This window comes from Hippocampus bargibanti, linkage group LG01 (genome assembly GCF_051943395.1).
Source record: "Hippocampus bargibanti isolate YZ-2025 linkage group LG01, ASM5194339v1, whole genome shotgun sequence".
In the NCBI taxonomy this organism is placed as follows: domain Eukaryota; kingdom Metazoa; phylum Chordata; class Actinopteri; order Syngnathiformes; family Syngnathidae; genus Hippocampus; species Hippocampus bargibanti.
The window spans coordinates 328,708-353,068 of NC_142734.1; the positions used below are offsets into that span (position 1 = coordinate 328,708).

At 44.0% G+C, this 24,361-nt stretch overlaps 2 protein-coding genes across 12 annotated transcripts in view; both read right to left on the reverse strand.

Moving 5' to 3' along the window:
- Window positions 1–35: 35 nt before the first annotated feature.
- rp1l1a (rp1 like 1a) lies at window positions 36–13,087 on the reverse strand. 3 transcript variants are annotated; one of them, XM_089011252.1, is made up of 9 exons: window positions 11,418–11,883; window positions 10,090–10,214; window positions 9,712–9,967; window positions 9,133–9,525; window positions 8,710–8,974; window positions 4,772–8,616; window positions 3,789–4,661; window positions 1,749–2,597; window positions 36–1,649 (listed from the first exon to the last, which is right to left on the reverse strand). In XM_089011252.1, the coding sequence occupies exons 3-9, from the start codon at window positions 9,943–9,945 to the stop codon at window positions 1,413–1,415; spliced, it is 6,696 nt and encodes a 2,231-aa protein (XP_088867378.1). In that variant the 5' UTR covers window positions 9,946–9,967; window positions 10,090–10,214; window positions 11,418–11,883; the 3' UTR covers window positions 36–1,412. The 3 variants fall into 3 exon arrangements, with proteins under 3 accessions (XP_088867378.1, XP_088867298.1, XP_088867218.1); XM_089011172.1 differs by lacking the exons at window positions 10,090–10,214; window positions 11,418–11,883 and adding an exon at window positions 12,977–13,087 and having other exon boundaries at window positions 37–1,649; window positions 9,712–9,964; XM_089011092.1 differs by lacking the exon at window positions 10,090–10,214 and having other exon boundaries at window positions 37–1,649; window positions 9,712–9,964.
- Window positions 13,088–15,509: 2,422 nt separating this feature from the next.
- The window catches only part of LOC148902617 (FERM and PDZ domain-containing protein 4-like), a 31,438-nt gene continuing 22,586 nt past the window's right edge, over window positions 15,510–24,361 (reverse strand). For 7 of the 9 annotated variants that reach the window (XM_089012182.1, XM_089012422.1, XM_089012341.1 and 4 more), the window contains 6 exons: window positions 23,981–24,107; window positions 22,667–22,756; window positions 21,393–21,575; window positions 21,159–21,297; window positions 19,941–20,927; window positions 15,510–19,851 (listed from right to left, as the gene is read on the reverse strand). In XM_089012182.1, coding sequence (XP_088868308.1) covers window positions 16,643–19,851; window positions 19,941–20,927; window positions 21,159–21,297; window positions 21,393–21,575; window positions 22,667–22,756; window positions 23,981–24,107 — 4,735 coding nt within the window. In that variant the 3' untranslated portion in view covers window positions 15,510–16,642. Of the gene's footprint in view, window positions 19,852–19,940; window positions 20,928–21,158; window positions 21,298–21,392; window positions 21,576–22,666; window positions 22,757–23,980; window positions 24,108–24,361 lie in introns of those variants that run through there. The other 2 variants (XM_089012732.1, XM_089012818.1) reach the window with 2 other exon arrangements.

The window sequence follows — 24,361 nt, forward strand, 5'->3', positions numbered from 1 at the left end:
TAACAAATATCACTACTGGTGAAAAGCCAAGTCGACCACGGAGAAAACAAGTCTGTGCGAAAAGTCTCGAGTAGAAACCAAAGTTCAGAGAAGAAACGTTCCCGGTCAATGCTCTCCAACAAAGAACATCCTTGATTATTGCTAGAAATATGTTGGAACTTGTTCAAAGTATTCATGCTTACATGTGAAATTTGTTTAGTAAAATTGCGCAATGAAACATGACATGTGTATGTTTTTTCTTCTCAGTAAGTTAGGGAAAACGGAGCCGTTAGTAAGGTCACAGTGTCTCGCAGGTTGACAGGTATGTTCATTTAAAAAAATATATATTTCACATATTTATAATACTGCAAATACTAACCGGAAAAGGACCTCCAGTAACGTGACAGTTTTGATAATACTATATGGCGCTGACACTTTATTAAAGCTTCTAACTGTTTCGGATACACCGCGTAATAACATTTGCGTGACTGGATATCAAAGTCAATAACTACACATGCAGTACTTTGTTGAATGTCTCCCATCTATTTCAAATAATGACATTAAACTCATAAACAGCGCGTCATGTTTTGACATTTTAGCAACTGATAGATAATAGACAGAATAGAAGTTATCATATTTCAAAGTTTCATGCTTAGAAGGCCCACAATGGAAGCGCAGAAAATATGGGGTCAATCTGAGGTGAACAGACGCAGTCTGTTAAACTGTCATCATGTAGGAAATGTGGTTTTGGACTAATTTACGACTTGGTAAAGTCCTTCACAGGACATAATTTAGGACTTGGTAAAGTCCTTCAAAGGACATAATTTAGGACTTGGTAAAGTCCTTCACAGGAAGAGGTCATCAGCCTGGTTATAAATCTATCAGTTCATGGAAAGACAACCCATTAAAATGTCTATGTTCTGTTGGTTTATGGATGTCGATGCTTGGGACGTCCAGGGGTGTATTATTCAAATCAAGAAGACTACGTTTTACTAATTTGTCACTTAAATTTCTCAATAAATAACTTGGCAGAGGGCTGCAGAGGTTGGACGTCGGTCACAAACGACTACGTCACCTGCCGGCAGTAAAAGTCAATCTTCCTGTGTTGGAGCCTTTGTTCACGGTGTCCGACCGATCATCTCTGACAGCAACTAGTTGTGGAACCATCGTGTCGGTAACATATGGCAGAATAAAAATGGAAAAATAATAAAGAAATAAAAACTACCGACTCTATCGAAAAGGTCCGCCGAATCATTTAAAATATGAAATGCAAAACATGACTCATGTCATACTAATTCTGCGTTCCTTAGAAATGATCGTAGTTTCAAGTTTGACGTCGGACTCCCAAAAGCCGAGACATAAAGTGCATCAAGTGTTTTGGTGCGTTGACTTCTAATGGATATGTGAATGAGACTCCCTGTGCAAAGTCTTGTTCAGGATTTCAGTTCCGAGGATTCCAAGGAACCCAATAAGGACTCAACTGAGGTCTTGGTGATCTGATGCAACACGGAAGCAGCCGCTGTTGTGCCTTCTTCCACCTCTTTTGTCTCCATTTTGTTTCTTGAATCAGCCGCCCTGGTGTCATTTGGACCATTCGCGTCACTTTCGCAGTCTTCAACATCAGCTTCCTCGTCGTTGGTCATGTAGATATTACCGCTTGAACTATGACCCTTTCGGTTCAAGAAAGAAAATAATTGTCATGAGACAAGGCTGCCATTCCAAAATCAATCTTCCCGTGTTCTCCATTGAAGTGACCAATGCGTACTGACCTTTGATGATGTTCTTTCACGCTGCGGCGACGCACCTTCTTGTTGAGACTCTCCAATGTGATTCTTCTCCTCCTCCAGATCTTCATCATCTTCTCCAGCGGAAGCATTGGCGGTTCCCTTATGATCCGAGGTTGTACATTCTTCATGATCCGGATTTCTAGAGTCCTCTGTGCAATCTTCATCTTCAGCATCCACTACGTGTTCACTTCTTCCAGTGGTTTCTCCTCCATCTTCCTGGGGGCTCTCGCCCTTCTCGCCATGATATTTTGTTCCTTTACCTGTCTTGGTGTCATCTTCAAGGTCCTCGCCCTTTTCTCCTTCCATGTTATCAATGGTTCGGTCCGATTCATCTGGTGCTTCTTTGCTTGCGCACTCTTTCTCAGCACTGATCTGTGAGTCTCGTCCTTTTCCGTTCCCTGTTTCTTCATTATATTCTTCTTGTTTCACCTCTACACCAGGATCCTCCTCATCTTCGTCAGGAACTGTCCCCTCAGTTTTGAATTCTTCACTGGATTCGTCGTCTTCCTCTTCCTCCTGTACAACCTCTAAACTTCTTACTTCCTCTTCTACGTCAACACTGCTATCGTCCCTATCTCTAAGCTGTGGCGCAGACGTAGGGACAGGTCCTGGGGTCTTTCTGAGTTGAAGAATTTTGAGGAGATCAAACTCCATCATCACAGGTGCTTCAGCTGCTGCCACTTTCATTTTGAGAGGCCGCGCTGCGATTTTTTTGCGGACGCAAGCATCGCAAGGACAGTATTCGTCATCACTTCGTTGATCGCTGAAGTCGGGGGTCATCTCGCTATCGCTGAAGGAATCGGCAGATTTGACAGACTGGTTCTTCATGACCTGATAATGAAACAATCCAATGTCGACATTTCGAAAGAAAAATCATGCAAAATCTAGCATGTTCAATACATTTTTGCCAACGACCATGTTAGCCAGTTAGCAGTCAGAATATACCGGTAACATCTGATTTACGACCGGTGCGAGTTAAGACCACCCGTACTGACGACCACGACCGGCAGACCCTTTTTTTTAATTTTACGGCTGGGACCGCGACGGTGGCAACTCTGTTGAGATCTGAAGCGTGTTTGCAAAGCATTTGGTAGAATAAGACTCGAGATGGCCCTTCTTCTTTAGATTGAACAAGGAGGATGTTTATTTGCCGGAGCACAGAGAGCGACCGCTTCTCTCAGCATTGTATAAGAACAATTTTTTTAATCGCTGTCAAAGGACCATATGTAGTGTTGTGGCTGCGTTGCCAGATCCGCTCAACATTGGATTGGATTGGATTGGATTGGATATGCCTTTATTAGTCTCACATTCAGCATGCCTCATTTATCTTAACAGCGAATATTACAGCATTGCACAAAATGAGGATACAAAATAACTGTTTCTTCACAAACGTACGACTATTTCGGGCAGCCATCTGTCACAATGGCACTGGCGGGTGGGAGTGACCACCGACGCCGAGGGGGTGGGGATCAGCGTTCGGGTCGAGGGTTCCCCCGACGCCGGCGCTCGGGATCGGCGCGACGAGAACGCCACGTCGGGCCCACGCCGCCACTGCCTCTTTCAGACTTTTTTCATTAGGCGTCCGCCGAGCGTGTGTGTTGGGCAACCTCTTCTGGCTTCTCCGATAGCAGGGAGAGCGATTTTTCAACAGCGCGTATGCGGGGGAAGCCGTGCGTATTTGAGTCAGCAGAACGACACAGTAATAAAAATGGATAATACGAAATATAAAATGATAAAAATGACACTAAAAGTTATAATATCTATAATAGTGTTCAACAAAAATGTTCTTTAAAAACGATTGACATCGTATACTATTCTGTCGTATAAACCTCGCGTCGGCCATTTTGAATGCTTTTCGATTTACGACCGTCGTAAAAAAACGGAACCCAGTCGGAACTCGGATGTTACCTGTATACGGCTACTGACAATAGCAACAACTTGTAAATTGCAATCATGCAAAACCTTTCTGAAAGGATCAATAAAAAACAAGAAAGACTACAGAAGAATTTAAGTTGAATTTACCTTCAGCATCCGTCGTCGTTTCTCTGTCATGGTGGACTCCCTGGATAAATTTGCCCCCGTTGGAGGGCGTGGTGACTTCCCGCATCGACCAGATCGACTGTGGATATTACTCATTTCCCGTTTAATGCTGCTCTGAATTCGTCGGCTAACCTCGTCCCTTAGCTCTGCGATCATTGTGTCCAAGATGCGGCTGTCTTCAAGGTCCCAACGGACTTTAAACTCTCCCATGGCATCAATGTAGTGGTTCATGAATTCATTTTCCAGCTTCCTCAGAAGGTGCAAGACCCATACTGGATCGGGATCTTGGGATGGTTTATTTGACAATGCTGCTTGCAAAACAGTTGGTGGTGTGGCTGAGGTGGAGTTGGAGCTGTTATTGGCAGAGCTTTTGTCAAATGATGACGGGTTTACATCTTTCAGATTTTCGAGAATTGAGGGGACTTGACTTTGGTTCTGACTGTGCCAAGGTTGTTCTACCTCAGTCTTAATTTCCAGGATGTGTGGTTCTATTCTCTCCACCGAAACCCTCCTCCCTGCCTCATCATCATGTGAAGAGTCTGTGGGGAGGGTTTCTTCTCCGACTTGATTGTCTTGGTCCTTTCCCGAGCCACCAGATCCACTGCTCATGCCTACGCCTGATGAGGACCTTGGTGGGGTCGCTTGATCGATACCAGTATCCTTGGGCTCAACGTCCCTCGGTTCAGTGAGCCAAAGGGACTGGAGAATGGCTATAATGTCACTGTACTCAGGGTTTATGCCCTCATGTTTGTTGCAGCTCTGACTTCTGACGGGTTCAATCAGCTGAAGCTGGGCCAAACAGTCCAGGAGGCCCCTGGCTGACGTGCTGAGCCTTCGGCCATAAACTGGAGAAACCTGTAGAACACAAGAAGTTCTAACAATGTATATTACTTCTTGTATAAACAGAAAAATGAATGTTACACTCCAGACAAAGTCATAATTTGTTTGGTTTTTTTCTACTGTACCTCAGGCAAGCTTCTACATCGTCCCAGAGAGGAGCTGAGAAGAACCTTCATCACTGCAGCTGAAGAGCGCCATTCCTTGGGTAATGCCTTTCCACTAATCCATGAAGCGTTGGCTTGGTGAGAAGCTTTTATTGTACCAACACCTGTCGCCAGATCTGTATTTTCGTTTTCATTTGCTGCAAAACAGCCTTTTTCTTCTTTTTGATCACCCCCAACTTCTTTATCCATCTTCTCTAACTTATCTTCCTCGGAAAGTTCTTCTTTTGATCCTGCTACCTCTGCTTCAGCTTTAACCAACAATTCTTTACCATGCACATCCTCAATGAGCTCATCAAAAGCAATCATGTTGGTGTTAGAAGGAATACCGCGCAACCAATCACTGACCACTTCATTAGGGGACGCGTTCGGTAGACACGCCGGGGTCACTTCCGTCCCCTCAGCCTGATCCTTCTGATGTCTTTTGTTTTTCTCAAAATTCTGTTTGCTGCTGACTTTGCTCGCTTTACTTGACTGCGGACAATGTTGATGTGCTGCCTTAGTTCCCTTGACAAGGTCATCAGCAGAAACGGTGCTTTCACCATGTGTCGTCTCTTTAGTACAAGCTCTGGAGTCGCTCTGTCTTGAGGATATGACTGAGATGCATTTCTTTGTAGAATTTGATGTTTTGACAGATTGGACGCTGGCACTGTCAGATGCTTCCAAAGTACATTTTTCATTTACATTCGAATCAGCTGCCAAGTCACGTGCGAGGGGACTGAGTCCACCAGAGTTTGCATTAGCTGCGTTGTTGTTGAGGCTTTTGTCTTTTTCTTTGGTTGTTCTTGCTGACTTTTTCGAGCTACTCCTGTCAGAATCAACAGTTGTTAAATCTCCATCAGGTTGTTGAGCAAGCTTAGAATTTTGAACATTTGCACGAAGCGATGACCGTGAAGATGAGGTGCTATTGTCATTGATTCTTTGAGTGTTGGCGCTTGAGGCTGGGCTGGCACAAATATTTGCGTTTTGGTGATTGTCAACATCCCCACCAGGAACAGGTGCATCAATAGTAGGAATATCGATTGCTCTGGGACTCTCATTGACTTTGGAATTTTGAGATAATATTAAGTGGACATTTGGAGTTTCTGCCCTTACGCCATCCTTGGTGTGGTTGGCAGCGTGGAATGAAATGCAGGACTTGCAGCTGTCTGTGTCACACATTTCCTGGTCATCTGGCAGTCCAAGAGACACTGACCCGGATGGCTCGGTGTCTCTTGAGTCCTCCCCTTCATTTAGTTCAATTTGGTCTCTCTGATTCGTTGCTGCAAATGCTGAAGTTCCAATACATCTACATTGAAAACTTAGAGATTTGGAAGAAGGCTTATCATTAGAACTGCCAGGCGATGCAGTTCTAACCTTCCGCGAATGGGACGAGCGTATTCTCAACATTTGACCATAGGAGCGTTCAGAGGTTTTACTTTGTGAATTTCTTCCTTCCATCTCTTCACCGTCAACAGTTTTTGATGCTGTCTCCATTTCATCATGGAACCCATCAACCCCTGGTGGTGTTTCAATGGTGATCACATTTGGTTTTTGGGATGTTGATTTTAGAGTCTTGGCAGAACCCGACTTCTGAGAGGGAGAAGGGCTCAATGAAGATTTCGACTTTATAGATATGGGGCTGGCTGTCCGCTCTTTATCTTCGTTTAAGCCATTTCCATTCACTTCAATCGAGGAATCATTGGATTCCATTATTTTGGGACAATCTCGTGTGCAGTTTGAGACACTGGTTGTTGATTTAGCAGGCAAAGCATTGGCCGCACGTTCTTCAGCTGTCGGATAGTCTTGTTTGTTGCTTTCAATGTCTGGATTTTCCAGGCACATCTCGATTTCATTTGGTTCTACCGCCACAGTTTCATCTTTTGCCAATTGAGTGTTGTGGGACCTGCGGGGTGAGATCTTGGACTTTCCTGAAATATCTGACTTTGATGATGTCATTGAGAGGACGCTATTGGATCTCTCTTCCGTGTCAGAGTTGATCAAAACATTTGAATTTAAAGAAAGATGGCTATGAAATTGACTGTCTTCCAGAGCTGCATTGTCAGATGGACACTTCTTGACATGCAAGACAGTATTAGTTGCTATGCCAGATTTTGCGCCTCTCTCTGTTGTTGTGACAGTGGAACCTTCAACTGTGCCATTCAAATTGGACTTGCGAGATTTGTTCGACAGAACTGACATAGCACTGGCACTTCTCTCGATGTTATTTTCGCCGGTGACATCATCATCAACAGATTTATGTGATGTGTTGGATTTGTGGCTTAAGATTGAGCTGACTTTTTCTTGTTCTTCTTCTTTTGGCTCAGGACTGGACATCCTAGATGCGGCACTGGATTTTTGTCTTTTCAGGACATCGGTTATGGCAGATCTCTGTCCTGTGAGATTGCTTTTATTGGATTGGGTAGACACAGCATCATCGTTCGGACAGTCATTTGTACTCTCTTGCTTTTGGATAGGTGAATGCGACTTTGAATGGGCCTGAGCAGTGTGACATGTTTTCCCTGAAGCTCTACTATTACGATTAGAGGTGACTGCCCGTTTGTAGCCCCCGCAGTGAGGACACACACTTGACATTCGAGACAATCCAGAAATGCCAGATGACGCTTTAACAATGTTGATTATCTCTTCACTCTCACGTGCTTGGTTCACAAGTTTGGTGGAGATACAAGAAGCTCTGCTTACATTTGAGCTGAATATGAGAGTTTGCTCTTTCATCACAGATTCACACAGACACGAGGTGGCAGCAGACGCTGTTCTATTTGCTTGACTTGTCTGGTCATTTGGCTCGTTGAGCTCAGTCGAGTGGTTGATTGGCTGATTGTTGTTCAATGGAGCTTTCGGTGATGGCCCAGTTCTGTGGGAGCATTGTGAAGCGCTCGGTGGCAGGTCATCATCAACATCTTGGTCTTCTTTTAATGATTGCAGTACATGTGATGAGCTGCTGACTCTGGACAGTGGTTGAGGCACCTCTTCCTCCATCGACTTATCCATCACCGGCCTGTTGCTAGGAGATCCTGCATTGTCATTCAGGGTGACCACTTCACCGCGGCTGGAGCACCTACTCATCATACACAGTTCTAAATTAGTGTTTTCAATATCCCCCGCGTCTGATCTATGCTCGAGAGATTCCATGACACAGGTTTCCTCTTGGACAAGTTGGCTCTGCTCTGAATGCGAACTTCTTCCACAGTTGGAGAGTTTTGCCTGGCAACGAACTACTCTCACTGAGCTACAAGAAGAGGAAGAGCCAGAGGAATGTGTGTGTCTTACCGTCGTGTGGGTTTGGCTCGACATACATGGGGATGGGACATGTGGTTGCTTATGACTGTGTATTGGATTTTCCCAGAGGTTGTATTGCTGTTCTTGCATTTGGTAGCAGCAGTGACACTGGCTCACTTGCAATGCATGATGGAGAGATTGATTGGAGTCATCCATATAATCTGTGTCAACAGTTGCACAGTCAGAGCAGCTCTCAGATGGACCGTTTTGTAAATACGAGGGGTGGGCATGGCTTGGAGGGCAGGCGTCACTGGGCAGAGAGTGAGATTTTCCGATCTGTGTGGACCATTGCAAGGTCTCATCATTGCGGAGGCGAAAACGCACCCTCATCTCCACAGAGAGACTGCCATCTTTGTTGACTAGGACACGCTTTTCAATGTCGTCATTCAGAAGAGCCGGTCTGTGTTGCGAGTGTGCTCTTATACCGTTCCCAAAGGACTTCTCTGAAGACAAAGACAATCGAGTGGAGCGGGCAGATGAATCAGACCGAGGGTGAATGATGCTCTTTCTTGTTTCCAGACCAAAATTAACTGAAATCAGAGTCAAAAAAAAAAAAAAAAATCAAACCGCAATTAGCTCTGTGTGTCTTAACAAACTGTATGTGGCAAGAACGAATAGCCTACCACTTTTCCTGCTCTCATGTCCCTCACTGCACTCACTGGCTCTGGACTGAGCTCCATGCGGTGGTGATCTTGCTTCTGGAACAGCGGGGGATCGAGCCCCATTTCCAGGAGTCCTGGGACCAATCCCGGGAGACTTGTTGCTCAAACCTGGCAGTTTTTCTTCAGAACTATTCTGCAGGATCTTCATCAACAAGGGACTGAGGGCCTCTCTGCCGACACACACCAAAACTCCAGGGAAGGTCATCAGACTTTGAATGTTGTCAACCTAGGGACACGCACACTTTTAAGTCTAGTCCAAAATGTAATTTATTAGTTTTAATGTGGCCACAGTCTGTTTGTTTACATTCACAGCGATACAAAATGCATTTCCATATTGAGGTTGTTGGTGACTGTTCAAGTATAAGAGTAAGATTCATTTCTTACCCTGCGTCCGTCTGCAGTATACATTTTTCGGACATGGAACTGCATGACCTCAGACACCTCCTCAAGAAAGGCCCGCATACTTCGGATTGAACTCTTGCTCAGGATCACACTCCGCCGCATCCCTGGCTCGGCGTTTTTAATCAGAAGGATCCGTCGATGTCTGTGAGGTAGATGTCCAGATGAAGACATGGGCAGAGTTTCTGGTTGAGCGGCTTTGCGATCGTGAAGGTGCCAAGTGCTTCGAGCTTTATTGGCATGCTCCATGTTGATTGGTTTTGGCTGGCGCTGGTCAGAACAAAGGTAACAACCCCCATCCTGGAGTTCCTCCAGATGTTTGATAACATGTGTGCCGCGGGGTGTGGTCACAGTCCGAACACCAAATGGAAGGGGCATCTACACAGAGATACAATATGATTCATGTTGGTGTTATTGGTTGGTTCTTCCGGAAGGCTAAAATAGACTCAGCAGTATTCCATCCATGGTGAAGTTAAAAAAAAAGGGGAACGTTGTGCATAACTAATCCCATTGTTTTGGGGGACGACGGTCCCTCTTTTGATACCTGCTACTTGTCCTACTAACCTTTTGCGAAAGGTCATCCAACAGGGCATCAAAGCATTTGAAGCTGCGCTTGTGGATGGCCATCCTGACGCTACCAAATTGGCTGTCTCCACTTGGGTAGAAAGTGATCCTCTTAGCTGGCGTAGCTGTCTCCACGTAGGCGAGGCGTGAGCTGGAAGGTGGTGGAGGCCTGGGTTCCGACGCATGATTAGACTTGTGCGAAGGGTGCCACCTCGCTCCTTGGACAGTCTGCATGCTGTTCTCTCAAACACACCTGAGGGTTGTAATGAAGAGCAATGGTGAATGGAGTGATTGATTTCAAGATATAGTGATTACCTCGGTTTACGAACACCTTGGCTTACAAACGCTCAATTGATGAAAATTTTACCTTGGCATACAAACTATTTTTCAGGATACACACGGACGGAGCTGCCACAATGAGTGATGTGTCGTTCGCGAACGAGCCCGTTCTCCAATAAGTAAACGGCAGACGGCTTGTTGTGGTCCTCTATTCCCTGCCCCCACTCGTCGGTTAAAGCCATGTGATTGGTCAAGAACGCAGCAGTGAGGGGAGGTGGTTTAAACATTAAGGAGACAGGCAGACAGATAGTGACAAAATGGATAGAAAATAGTGAAATTTGGACTCGTTTAAACTCTGATAGTTGAAAGGCAGAGTGTAGACTGCAAGGTTAAAATTTCCATCAATCAGGCTCCATGAATAACCCGCACAAGCCAACTGTACACTTGATCCAAAAAGCTATCAACCCAGCTAAACACAACACAATTGATGAGGAACAAGGTAAAATGATGGCAGAGAAAGCACCTACAAGGGATCGTTCCTCAAGATGGTGAAAGAAGAAGGCTACGTTCCTCATCAAGTGTTTCATGCTGATGCAACCGGCCACTCCATTCCATCAATGACCATCACAAAGGGCAATAAAATGACTATTTTACAGTACAGTTTATTTCTTTAATTACAATACCATAGCACATTTATTATATATAAAATAAGGTATATTTTGTGTAGTTTTAAGGCTTCGAAAATTAGAAAGTCGAAAATGATGTTTTATGGGGACCTGGGAACAGATTATTCTCATTTTTATGGTTTCCTATGGGAAATTAATTTTTGGGATACACACTTCACGCCTTACACACTCTGTCTGGGAACCAATTAAGTTCGTAAGCCAAGGTATGACTATTTTTCAGTCACGTTTTCTCTTTCCGTATAATCATGTCCTTTAGCTAGTCGGTTGACTTGAGGATTCAGGTGAGAACATCCGCTAATAAGATGTATTGACAAACAGTCAACAGAGGCTTTTTTTGTTGTTCAAAAACAATACTAGCAAGTAACCACGTATTTATGTGTGGCTCTTTCTCTTGTTTCCATTTAGAACTGTATTTTATTTATTGTATTCCATTTGTTATTGTATTTTATTTATTATCGTACTTATGCTTGTCTGTGTTTGTAAAGTGTCCTTGTGAGCTTTGAAAGGTGCTGAAAATGAAATGTATTATTATTATTATTAAACACACCAGCCCACATAGTGTTGACAATTGATTATTAATTAAAAACTTACTTCCTCAAATCTAACCAGAATACAACAATTGAGATGAATTTCAGTTTTCACTAACTGTGGCTACCTTTTTATGCATTTCACACACATTTTGCACCTATATACCAAATCATAAGAACAACAATGATACAAATAAAAATAAATGCCACTCACATTTTTAGCAATCATGGTCCAGATTGCCATAAGTGAACGATCTTCACCCTCCCAAAAGTTTGATTGGTTGAGTCAAATAAAAAGTTTGAAGCTATTTTTGTTCAAGCTATCGCGTCTCTGCACTTTTGAGTCTTGAACTGATATTCTTGTTCAGCTCCTCCATGAAAATGGCAGTCACTAATCAGGAACGTGGAGGAGGGAGGAGGGTGGTGGAAGGCGGTGAAGCTAATGATAGAAAGCTAAGCCTTCTTAACAAGCTGTGTGTGGAAGGAAGAGGGAGGTTGCTATGGTGAGGACAGACAAGATTGTGACACTCCCATGTGACAGGACGTCATGCACAAAATGTGCTAGTTTTCATTGCATCGTTGAAAATTGTTTTGACACACGACTCAGCAGAAAAGCCACCGATTTTCAGCCTCTTCTCAGTTAAAAATCATAAATGACTTAACTTCAGCCACCTACCTGGACACTCATCTGGAAGGAAACCAAACCCTTTTTTGCTCATACAGTGATACCTTGGCTTACAAACTTAATTGCTTCCCAGACAGAGTGTGTAAGGCGAAAAGTGTGTATCGCAAAAATACATTTTCCATAGGAAACCATTAAAATGAGAATAATCCGTTCCCAGGTCCCCATAAAACATCATTTTCTACTTTCTAATTTTCTAAGCCTTAAAACTAAGCAAAATATAGCTTATATTATGTATAATAATTGTTAATTAAAAAAAGGAACTGTACCGTCTAATAAAGTGGTTTCATTGACCTTTGTGAAGGTCGTTGATGGCTTGATGGAATGAAGTGGCCGCTTTCATCAGCATTAAACACTTGATGAGGAACATAGCCTTCTTCTTTCACCATCTTGAGGAATGATCCCTTGGAGGTGCTTTCTCTGCGATAATTTTACCTTGTTCTTCATCAATTGTGTTCTGTTAAGCTGGGTTGATAGCTTTTTGCATCAAGTGTACAGATGGCTTGTGCAGGTTGTTTGCTCCTTGAGACACTTGATGCAAAGAGCTATCAACCATTCCATCAAGCCATCAATGACCATCACAGAGGTAAATAAAACCACTTTATTATACAGTACAGTTTATTTCTTTAATTGTAATACCATCGCACATTTATTATACATAAAAAAAGTATATTTGATGTAGTTTTAAGGCTTATAAAATTAGAAAGTAGAAAAGTATGTTTTATCGTGACCTGGGAACGGATTATTCTCATTTTAATGGTTTCCTATGGGAAATTAATTTTGGGGATACACACTTTTCGCCTTACACACCCTGTCTGGGAACCAATTAAGTTTGTAAGCCAAGGTATCGCTGTAACTCCATTCATGAAGTAATGATGTAACCCGACTTGGTTGGCCGTAATCATGATTTGGTTAAAAAGTAATGATTGTAGTTAAGATGTTCGATGGCATGGTGGTCATGAATAAAGCAAAAGAGATTAAACGCTAGTCCTCTTCCCTCCGTCAGCCCTTTATCCCTTAAAATAAGTCTCAGCTGATTATGTTGGCCTTCCCAATAGTTTCTTCAGAAATTCAAAGAAGCTTTTTCTTACCTACGTGGACGCATCCCAAATACAAAGATCAATTGTGTATGTAAAAAAAAAAAAGAGGTATGGAGCATTCTCTCTTGCTCCTGAAGATCCCAGATAAGAAGAGCACCTCAGATTGTCACTGTGTGAGTGCAGACACAGTCAAGCCGGAAGCGATTTAATCTAGCCCTTCAAAATAAAAAGCCATGGTTAATTGCTTTCAAAGGAAGGAAGAGACCGTAAGATAAGACCTTCCTTTTCAGGTACGGGTAACATGCGACTTGCGACCAAACGGTCATAAATCGAAATGGTCGTAAATCGAAATACATCTACTGTACATCTAGCTACGTCTATTCATTATATAGCTGGCTGGCCTATCTAGCTAGGTATCTGTTGGCTAACGATTGGATAGATAGCTAGCTTTCTATCTATTTGAGTTACTTCTGGGTTTAGTGAACGCTGGCGCGTGTGGCTGCCGCTGCTCACCCACGGAAAAAAAAACTTATCCTGCGACTGTAAAGTGACCTTGAGAATTTTGAAAGGCGCTTAGAAATGAAATGTATTATTATTGACATCGATCTAGCCCTTCAAAATAAAACGGCAAATTCATGACTGATTGCTTTCAAAGGAAGGAAGAGACCCTAAGATAAGACCTTGCGTTTAGTCATTATTGAGCCACTTAGACATTATAAGTTATATTGTAATTAGCACAGTAATGGTCAATAATAATGGTTATTCTGTCATTGTATAATTTTACAAGAACGTTGAAGGTGGGGGGATTGAGAAAAATGGGCAGGATTCATGTCGTCAAAAGAGGATTAGATTTGTAACACCATCTGTGATTCTCAGACAAAAACAGTCTGCCCGTCTCATGGTGGCACAGGCTAAAACCATGACTTGGGTGGGGGCCCCCGGGGGGTTGCTTTATTCAAACAAATCAGAATCAGAAAACCTTTATTCGTCCGACAATGGGGACGTTTACAATGTGGTGCCCCCTCAATTCAAACCTGGGTGAGCTTTCTGCTCCCTATCGAGCACTTTGCGTTAGGACTACCTATGAAAGTGGCACTTCAAAAACAGACACAAAATCAGTCATGATTTCAAGATCTGGATGACAGCTTTCTCAGTCGGATTGCTACATTTCTATCATCAAAATTTACATTTGAAAAATAATAATCGCATTCTATAATGTACAGGGATACCTCGGTTTACCAACGCTTTAGCTCACCAACGTTTCGCCTCACGAACATTCAATTCGTGAGCATGTAGTCTTGGCTATTATTATTATTATATATTAATTGTTATTGAGTGGAGTATTTTTGCTATTATGGGAGGGAAAAAGACCCCACCACAGGCCAGTGTGAAGCCGAAGAGGACACAAAAGAAAATCACGGTCAAGCATAGAAGAAGGAGATGATCGAAAAACACCAACGAGGTGTGCGTTTGTGTGACTTAGCGTCCCAGTACCAGCATGCTAAGTCGACCATTGCTACGTGTGGCTAAGGGTGTTTCTGTGTTGTCTAAGCAACGGTCTCAGGCAATAGAAGAGGTTGAAAAACTTCTGTTGATTTTGTATTCACGAAAAACAGCTACCAGGGGACAGTGTGAGTGAGGGTATTATCGCAGAGAAAGCACGGCAACTTCACTCGGATGTCATCAAGAGACAAACTACATCGACAACCATCACAAAGGTCAACAAAACGACTTGATTATACAGCGCAGTTTATTTCTTTAATTACAATACAATAGCACATTTATTATACATAAAATAAGGTCTATTTTGTGTAGTTTTAAGGCTTATTTAGTAGAAATTTATATTTTATGGGGACCTGGGAACGGATTATTCTCATGGATTCTTATGGGAAATAAATGTTCGTCAGACGAACTTTTCAACTTACACACACTTTCTGGGAACCAATTCAGTTCGTGAGCTGATGCATCACTCACTGTACAGTATTTATGTCCACCGCGACACAAAGAAAAGGGTGTTACTCACTTTGAACGCCACTAGGTGGAGGTATGAGGTCAGGCTTTTGGGTTCTTGACTCTGGTACAATGAAAGACAATTCAGTGAAATTGTACATCAAACACTTTTTGGGAAAAATACTAGAGAAGACCATGTAAAAAAAAAAGAAAGAAATTCATCACACATTTTCTAATACCGTATTAAAGTGCATTTAAATAGCTTTCAAACGATGTATAGATTATTGTTCTATGACAAAAAAAAATAAGGAAATACGGAATGGAATTTTTAATTTTTCGAAATCTGAGGGGATTTTCGGCCTGTAATGACACAGTTAAAACAATGAAAATCTGTGACCTCGTTCTTTATTACACTTTCAACGATCATAACCTTTTAAATTTTTGGCAGGTCTTAATACAATTTTGTATTTCAAAAGTAGCTCCAATGCTGAAAAAGTGTGAGCACCCCTGTTTGACACTCTAGTCTCATGTGAACACAAAGGCACACCATTTGTTTTCAATATTTTGGTTTTAATAGGATTGTGAATTAGCGCCCCCCCCCCCCCCCCAAAAAAAAAAAAAAAAAAATATTCACTATTTTGTCATCAGACATCACTGCAATAGATACATAGTGTTGAGTTACACTTTCGAGCACAAAGGTGATCCCAAAACAGATGCACAGAAAGGTCAAAATAATTTGCATGTAGCAAAAACAACCTTAAAGCATACATAGCCCAAAAGAAATAGGATCGATTTTTTTTGCATTAGTGTGTAATACTTATAATTCTAGAAAATAAAAAAGTGAGGAAATATCAAGTACTCTTACATGTGCTGAACTTGTAGCAATACTTTCTTAAATCTCTTCCAGTAGATCCTTGCTCTCAGACTGCAAGGTTAGAAGAACTTGTTTGTTCACTTTCACAAATACGTTGAATAACGTTGAATTGTGTACATTAAATAGATCTCCCAACACTTTACTTGCATTTGTGGAATTTCAATATCTTATGCATTAGTGGCAACAACTGCATTGAATGAACTGACTGGAATTACTGCTGCAAAACAAGATTGGATTACAGTATACCAAATGTGTACATGTATATAAAATGTTTGTATATGAAAATTAAATGACATATTGCACGAGTAAATAAATGGTCTTCTAAGTGTACATCCTTTATATCATATAAAAAGGTCATCAACCTTATGGCTTAGATTGACATAAAAATAAATCTAGGGTGGCCTGCTAGTCGAGTGGTTAGCACGCTAACTTCACAGTGCAAAAGTACTAGGTTCAATTCCAGCTCCGGCGTTCCTGTGTGGAGTTTGCATCTTCTCCCTGGGCCTGTGTGGCTTTTCTCTGGGTCCTTAGTTTTCCTCCCACTTTACAAAAAGATGCATGGCAGGCTGATGGAACACTGGAAATTTTCCATAGGTGTGAGCACAAATTATTGTTCGACTCTATATGCTCTGTGATTGGTTGACTACCGCTTTAGGGTGTGCCCTGCCGAGCGCCCATAAACAGCTGGGTTCGGCTCTAGCACCCCCACGTCCTTAGTGAGGATAAAATGGTTTGGAAAATGAATCAAAATCTATTGAAGTGAAGACTTCTTTTTTCATTTTATTTGTTGCACTGGCGAAAAACATTAGCATCAAAAAGTACCAGAAGATTAAAAACAGACATCTGCTGACAGCATAGGCCACACCTGGACCGTAAAATGAGTGAAGGAAACTCTATTTGTTAAGCAGCGTTTTAAGAGAGCGTGTGAGTGCATTAGCGATGGCGGACGTGCTACTCGAATGTCTCACCAAGGCCTTGACACTGTGCTCTCCTGGCGCCCCCACAGTTGCAGCCTCGGCTGCTTTGAGTAAACAGATATAGTTCATAACGACCTCATCTACTTTTGCAACAACCTCCCTCTGTTGGTGTGAGGCAGCGGTACTGAGTCCCTTTACGAGACACATGCAAGCTTCACAGAGACAACACAGCACTTGGAAACTGCACGTCACAGCTAGCAGCATCTCTTCTGGACTGCTGTGCGCCTGCGCCATCCGCCTGCACGCCCGGCCTAACTCTTTGGACTCCACTGAAAGCAGTTGTTTGGAATGCGACACTTCCTGCATTGGCATTTGGACACCACGATCGCAGCGTCCTATGCTGGACCTCACCAGGGCAATGAGCTCACCGGCGTCACGCCGGACATCCGTGAAGCCGGAAGGGAAGCTGTACATGCGGTCTTTGAGAGCGTTGACTCGGGCCAGGCGGTCGCTAAAGCTCATGTTGTTAAGGACCTCACTGTACAGCTGCTCTCCGGCTGCATCGACTGCCGAGCCACACGGGAAGATGGCAGAGGATGCAAAGCAGGCGTGATCAAGGTTGCTCCCACCACGGCTTCGTCTCTGTGCGTCCCACTCGCTGTCATCGTCATCTCCCTCACTTTTCCGCTTAAAGAAACAATAGCTGAAAGGTCCATTGCATCTCCAAGGACTGGTGTCCAGTTTTTGCGAGCTCTTCGTTTGTTTATTATCTTTCTGCAAAGGAAATGCCACAGAAGCCCTCCGACTGTCGATCCTGGAGCCCGAAGACCAGCACGTGGTGTGGGATGACACTGAGCCGTGGGAATAACTCTTGGAGAGCCTCTTTCTTGTTGGCCTTCTCTGGACTTTGGTTTCTCCTTGCTGGGGCACAGATGGTGACAAGCGCTGCTGGCTTTGGCTCCTGCTGGGCTTTTCAAAAAGAACCTCCATACTACCAGAGCTATTGGTGACATTACTGGAACTGCGTTTTAGTTCCCGGCCTCTTTGCGAGTAATTGTTGAGAGGATCCAATTGTGATGGGATTGAGCTGACAGCATGAATGTGGTTCTGATTTGGCCGCGAGAGGTTTGAATGGATGGCCTCATGTGTGAATCCGGAGTCACTGGAAGGATTGTTGCTTTGCGCTGGAATTACTGCAAGAGGAGGAGGAGAACGTGGATGAAGAGGTGGGGATGGAGAGGAAATGTCCGCCCTGGTACTTGTCGATGCCTGCCTGGTGAAAGCTGAAGGCCCTCTTCCTAGCGACAATTTGTTGAGGTCTACTCGATTGCCACTTAAACAAGAGGCAGAGGGTTGAAGGACTGCATTTCTTTCTCTTGGGTCTGATCTGCACCAGTCATCTGTGCCACAATTCGGTTGGCTTCTTGAATGAGGTGGAGGTCTACCAGTGGTTCCCCCACCGTCATGGCTGATGTAGCCACCTTTCTGGTACAGTGACAAGAACTGATCGGGGTCCATTCCGCTTCTCTCAAGCTCACTTTGCAGTCCAGAAAAGGAGCTTCTTCTCTCTGAATTTGCCTGCTTCGCATCTAACCGACCATTGAGGCCCTGTGTATAGATTTCAGGGCTTCCTTTAAGTTTGGCAGGAAGTGTGGCAGAGTGGTAGGACTTTTGATCGCTATTCATCAGCTGCAGTGCGTTTGGGTTGACCAAATTGGAGCGAACCAGTGGGGACGATTTCGAGGATGGCGTACATTGGCATCGAGGCATTGTGCTGCCTCGGTTCTTGACCATTTCGACAAGCTGAGGGTTGCTTGTAATGTAGCGACGGGTGTCTTTTTTCACACCACCCCCCATGCCTGCGCTGTGTAACTTTCCACCTTGGTGCATTTGGCTTACAGTTAGGTAGTTGATCAGTTGTCTATAGGCGTCACTTCCTTCTTTTTGGGTTGGCCCTTTAAAACAGGACTTTTTGCTCGTTGTTGTCTCTTTGTGTTTAGAGGGTGTAGCTGAGGAAGGACGGCCAAGGTCAGCACCAGCAGGAGTGTGAATGTTAGGCAGCATTTTTCGAACCAGGACAGGGTCTGCATGAGGGTGAACATCTTTTGTTTGGGGGCTTTGTCCAGGTTTAAGTTCTTCATAGTTTAAGACCCTGAGTAACGATGAGGAAGAACTGGAGATTGGATGCCTTTGCAGGTGTTGGTGTTTGGACTCGATTGCCCCTGGACCAAGCGGTGAGTCAGTCGGGGTGGCACAGGCACTGCTGTTTGCACTGCCACCAGCTTCCAGTGATGAGCACAGAGAGCCCTGTAGAGAACCGTGGCTTTCACCTTGTAAGTTTGAAATCCTTTTCGCGAGATGGTACTCACACAAACGTGCGACACTTTGCTGTCTTGAAATGGGCCGATGGTCATTCTGTCCATCCAATCCGTGTTCTAAACACACCAGTCTCTTGCTTTTATTTGGGGACACCAACGATGCTACAACGAGATGTTCATCTTGCTCAACGACTCTGCTATCAGTAGAGCGCTCCCTTAGTGTAGCTACACCTAAATGGCTTTCAGACGAAACGGTAGCAGGATGAATAATTTGTTGATTGTCGCTTGCGTGGTTGTGCGGATCATGGTCTTGAACATGTGACTCTTCATCCAGAAGCAAGTTGTGTGTCCTTTGACTTCTGCATCGATCAGAGAATGAAGTACGCTGATGATTATCGAGAAGAATGTTACCATGACTCCCACGTCGATACCCTTCCCTTGTGCTGAATGTGTTATACTTCCCGCTAGAGTCTGAAGACTTTTTGTGATGCTTGCCCCCTGGCGTTGTGGAACTTGGCCGTTGAAGAGTCGAAGAGAGGTTCGTCTCTCTCGGGAAGTCTGGCTGGAATGATGCTCCTGCCTCCAAATGCGGACTCCGTCTTGGAGGGACGGCAGGCGGTCGAAGGTGCTGTGGACTACGTGGCTTCTTGAGGGTATTTCCTTCAGTGCTGGGTGAAACAGGAAACGCTGTTTTCTCCTCAAGTAAAGGCTGGTACCCAGCCCTCGTAGCCACCAGCAAGCGCCTGTGGCTCTCACCGAGTCGATGGCAAGCAGCCAGTTCAGAGAGTTCTGTCATTTCTGAGGAGTTTGTCTCATTTCCTGAGTCTGAGGAAGACTGTGGGCTGAAGCCTTGAGATGCGTAAACGCCTACAAAACAAAGTTGAGAGCGAGGAATTTACACAGGTGGCACATCTACAGTAGAAACAATTGGAGATTGTTGATATAAATCAACAGACCTGGATTGTTCCTGCTGGGTTGTGGACGAGGTAGTGGAGGCCTGTGTTCAGAGACAGACAATGTTTCAAGTGCATGCAGAGTTCTTTCGACTGTGTTCTCCAGCTGTCTCTTTTCCTCCGCTCCTCCCTCTTCTTGAGTAGGTACCGCATCAATTAATGAGACGGGAATATCATCCTTCTCATGTGGGCTCAGAAGTTTTCCCTCAGGCACCGCGTCCTCATCCGAACTGTCACGAAAACCTGGTGGCGGGGCTGCAATTGCATGGTTGAGCGTCTGCAGCAGCGAGTCGTCTTCATCTTCACCAACCGCGTCATCGCCCTCAGGCGGAGGCAGCGAGGTGAGGTCGATGATGTCATCAGTTGTTCCAGAAAGCACGAGAAAAGAAGCTTTGCCCGCTGCAGTGGCCACTCCTTCGCCGGCTTCGGTGTTACCCACCGGTGTTCCTCCGGCGGAGTCTTCATCACAAGAAACCTCGTCCTCATCCTCTCCATCGTCTGTTGTGTCACGATAAAACAGATCTCTTAACAGTGGCTCCTCACTCCCTTCCCCACTTATTATGTTGCTATAGACATGTGTCAGATCACTGAAGTGAAACGATCCCCTGTCCATTGCCCCAAAGTCGGCATTGTGATAGTAGGTTGGTCTGCGCTCAGCTACCTCGGGACTCTCCTGAAGCTGTTCATCGACTAACCCTCGAGGCTTGCTCAAAGGTGGATCTCCTCCAAAAATAAATGACACTTTGGCACTCCGAGGTGAGTCTTGAACTTTGTGTCTGGTCGGGGGGGGAAGAGGAGGTGGCACCGGGCTCTGAGTCTGAAGAACTCTGTCAGGGTTCTGGGATTGATGGAAAAAGGGATAGTGGTTGTTTTCTCTCCGCCCGTTGTCTGCGTATTGAGAGTCTCTGTAAAGGTCTGAATGGCTCTGTGAGAGCTCCTCACTGTCCCCAAAAGACGTGCTGTATGGCCACTCAAGGACATGGTCCTGACCTGAAGACAAAAGTTTCACAATTCATCAGAATCATCTTTATTGGCCAAGTACGTAGAACACATGGAATTTGTCTCCGGTAGAACACGCTGCTCTAGTATCATCATCAAATCATCGATGGCACTGAAAACTGCAGCTTTGATCACAGAAGGTATTTCTGATTCTTGATCAGACAAGTGGAACTTGATGAGAATGATGACAAGAGTATGTTTTTCTTTGCAATCACGACTTACTGTTATCGCCTCCCCCAAAGTTGCTGCAGTGGACCATGTTGAAGATAGATCTCCTGGAGTCCACAAGGAGGCGATAGTAGCCTGCCGTCAGACAGGCCAGGTTCATTGCGTCACTTGACTCCATCATGAGGGTGATGGGCTTTCACGGGATAAAAATTGGAGACAAAACCAAAGCAAATGATTCAAAGGACATGCTTTGCACAGAAGGTCTGTTTTTAGGCTGACACTGCCTACCCGGACATCCAGAACATGTAGCTCCAACCGGACATTGTTTTCATCCTCGGTGAGGATTTCGATTCGATTCACGTGGCTGAAGTCAGCCAAGAGGGCCACGAGGTTGGTCCGGGCATTGATGACATGGCTGATACCGTAGCGAGGGCCCACTAATAACGTCACCTCAGTTTGTTTCTCACCTTGCTGCAAAAGAAAAATGGAGGAGAAGTCAATTCTAATGCCAAAACTGTATTCTTTTTTTTTTTGTCTTTATAAGTTCTCAATCGTACAGCAGTGGCCCATCGTTGAAAAGGTTTCTTCAGCCGTCATCTGTGGAAGGCGTCGGACATTTCGCTCTTCATCCAAAAACAGCAAAAACTCTTCACTAAATCGCCATGGTTGTTTGGGGCTCGATCTGGGCTGTGCTTACAACAGACTTCTTAGATTATTACCACCTAGGCTTAGTCATGCTGATGAAGTGATACCAGTGCGAATGGGGCAATCAGGGCCAGTCATAGAATATAAACACAGGACAAAATAAGTAATCAGATTAGCTTCAGGTAATAGTCCTCGGCTCCCTCCAACCTTAGAGCAGAGACCTATCAAGGCAGAGGTCTGGCACCGCCACCTCTGGACATTAGGGATATACTGTTGATAGAGATTAGACACAATAAGAAGTTATCATATTTAAAGGTTTCATGCTTAGCTCGCCAACCAAACTAAAGGCGCAGATGGCCTGAGGTCAATCCGAGGTCAACAGACACAGCAGGTTAAACTGTCATCTTCATCTAAGAGATCTGGCCTTGGACAGAATTTAGGACCTGGGAAACTCCTTTGTCGCCGGAGGTATTTACGACTTGAAACCCCTTCACAGGAAGAGCTCATTAGCCATTTATCAGTTCATGGAAGAGACAATGTTTTGTTGCTTACAGCTGTTCCAGCGGCGTGGTATTCTAATATAGGTATCACTTAAATATGCATATACTCTCAATAAATAGCTTGGCAGAGGGCTGCGGAATTCAGGCGTCTGTCATGAATGGCTACGTCTCCTGCCGGCAGGAAAGACAATCTTTATGGGCCCGAGCCTTCGTCCACAGTGTCCGATCCGACATCTCTGACAACTGTATACAGGGCCAGAGCTCCCAGAATAATTTTAGTTCGCTGGCGAAGCTGTTTGGTTGAGGAGCGAAACGTCCGACACCTTGAAACCAGTACAGATGACGGCTGAAGAAACCTTTTCATCGATGCATTCTTTTTGAAAAAAATAAAAAATAAAAATATATATATATATTTACCAAAAGTATTGATTTGAACTCTCTTCCGCCATAAAGTTGGAGCTCACTGAGGTACCTTAGATAATGCACCTTGGCCTGCAAAGCAGTCAACTGGAAACAAAAGAAATCGTTATCACCCTAACCTCAGCTGGATCATATTCTTAAAGCAAGCGGATCAACACTTTCCTTTTGCACGATACAATATCAAGTCGTTGAAAAAGTACTTCTCCGTAAAGCGTTTGGATTGTACTGAATCGAATTCGCAGTGGAGAAATTTCCATTTCACAGCAGCAAAGTTATGGAGGGAAGAGGAAACCTCGGTTTTCGAACCCCTTGGCTTACGAACTATTCGGTTTATGAATGTTAAATGGAGGAAAATTTTACCTTGGCATACGAAGTTTTCGTACACGGAGCTGCCTCAATGAGTGATGTGTCGTTCACGAACAAGCCTGTTCTTCGAACAAGAAAAAGGCAGCCGACTGTTTTTGTCCTCTATTCCCTGCCCCCAGTCTTCGGTTAAAGCCACGTGATTGGTCAAGATCGCAGCAGTGAGGGGAGGTGGTTTAAACATTAAAGAGACAGGCAGACGACAGTGAGAGAGTTTCAACTTTGATAGTTCAAAGGCAGAGTGTAGACTGCAAGGTTAAAATATCTCATCAATCAGGCTCCACAAACAACCCGCACAAGCCATCTGTACACTTGATGCAAAAAGCTATCAACCCAGCTAAACAGAACACAATTGATGAGGAACTAGGTAAAATGATCGCAGAGAAAGCACCTACAAGGGATCATTCCTCAAGATGGTGGAAGAAGAAGGTTATGTTCCTCATCAAGTGTTTTATGCTCAGGAAACCAGCCACTCCATTCCATCAAGCCATCAACGACCATTAAAAAGGTAAATAAAATGATTTCATTATACAGTAGTTTATTTCTTTCATTACAATACAACAGCACATTTGTTATACATAAAATGGGGTATATTTTGTGTAGTTTTAAGGCTTAGAAAATTAGAAAATGATGTTTTATGGGGACCTGGAAACGGATTGTTCTCATTTTAATGGTTTCCTATGGGAAATGATTTTTTGGGATACACACTTTTCGCCTTACACACTCTGTCTGGGAACCAATTAAGTTCGTAAGCCAAGGTATCCCTGTACCTCCACTAGCGACGCACATTAGCATTTTAGATTGAGCACAAGAAAGTGAGTTGATTTGAACCTTTCCAAGGTGAGTGGAGAAGCTCGAAGAGTCTATTTTTGGACAAGACAGCGAGTTGATGTGCGTGTGTCAAAAGTTTGCTAACAAGGGCAAAGAAATAAAGAAGCGGCTTGTTACTTTTTTCCCAGGAGGCACGAGGTTCTGGTTGGTTTTCAGGATGTGCGTCAGAGCTTTTTTGATGTTTTTCTCCTTGGTGCTGGTCAGCACAGTGGGAGGCAGGAACAGCGACAGGCCCCACTCCTTTCTTTGGAGGGGAGACACACCTTTAAACACCTTCAATGATATTTTCTCCATAAAGTCTTATATGTCAAACCATTCCAAATTGTCTTTCAGCTTCCTTTCATTATTTTTCCCCCTGTTGCGCTGCTTCCAGATGTGTCTTTTCGTATTGAAGCATTTGCAATCAAATTTCAGCCATCGTTTGTTACCAGGGTCAGAAATCTACATGCAATAATACATAATAAGAATATACATTTTATTTATAAGCACATTTCAAAA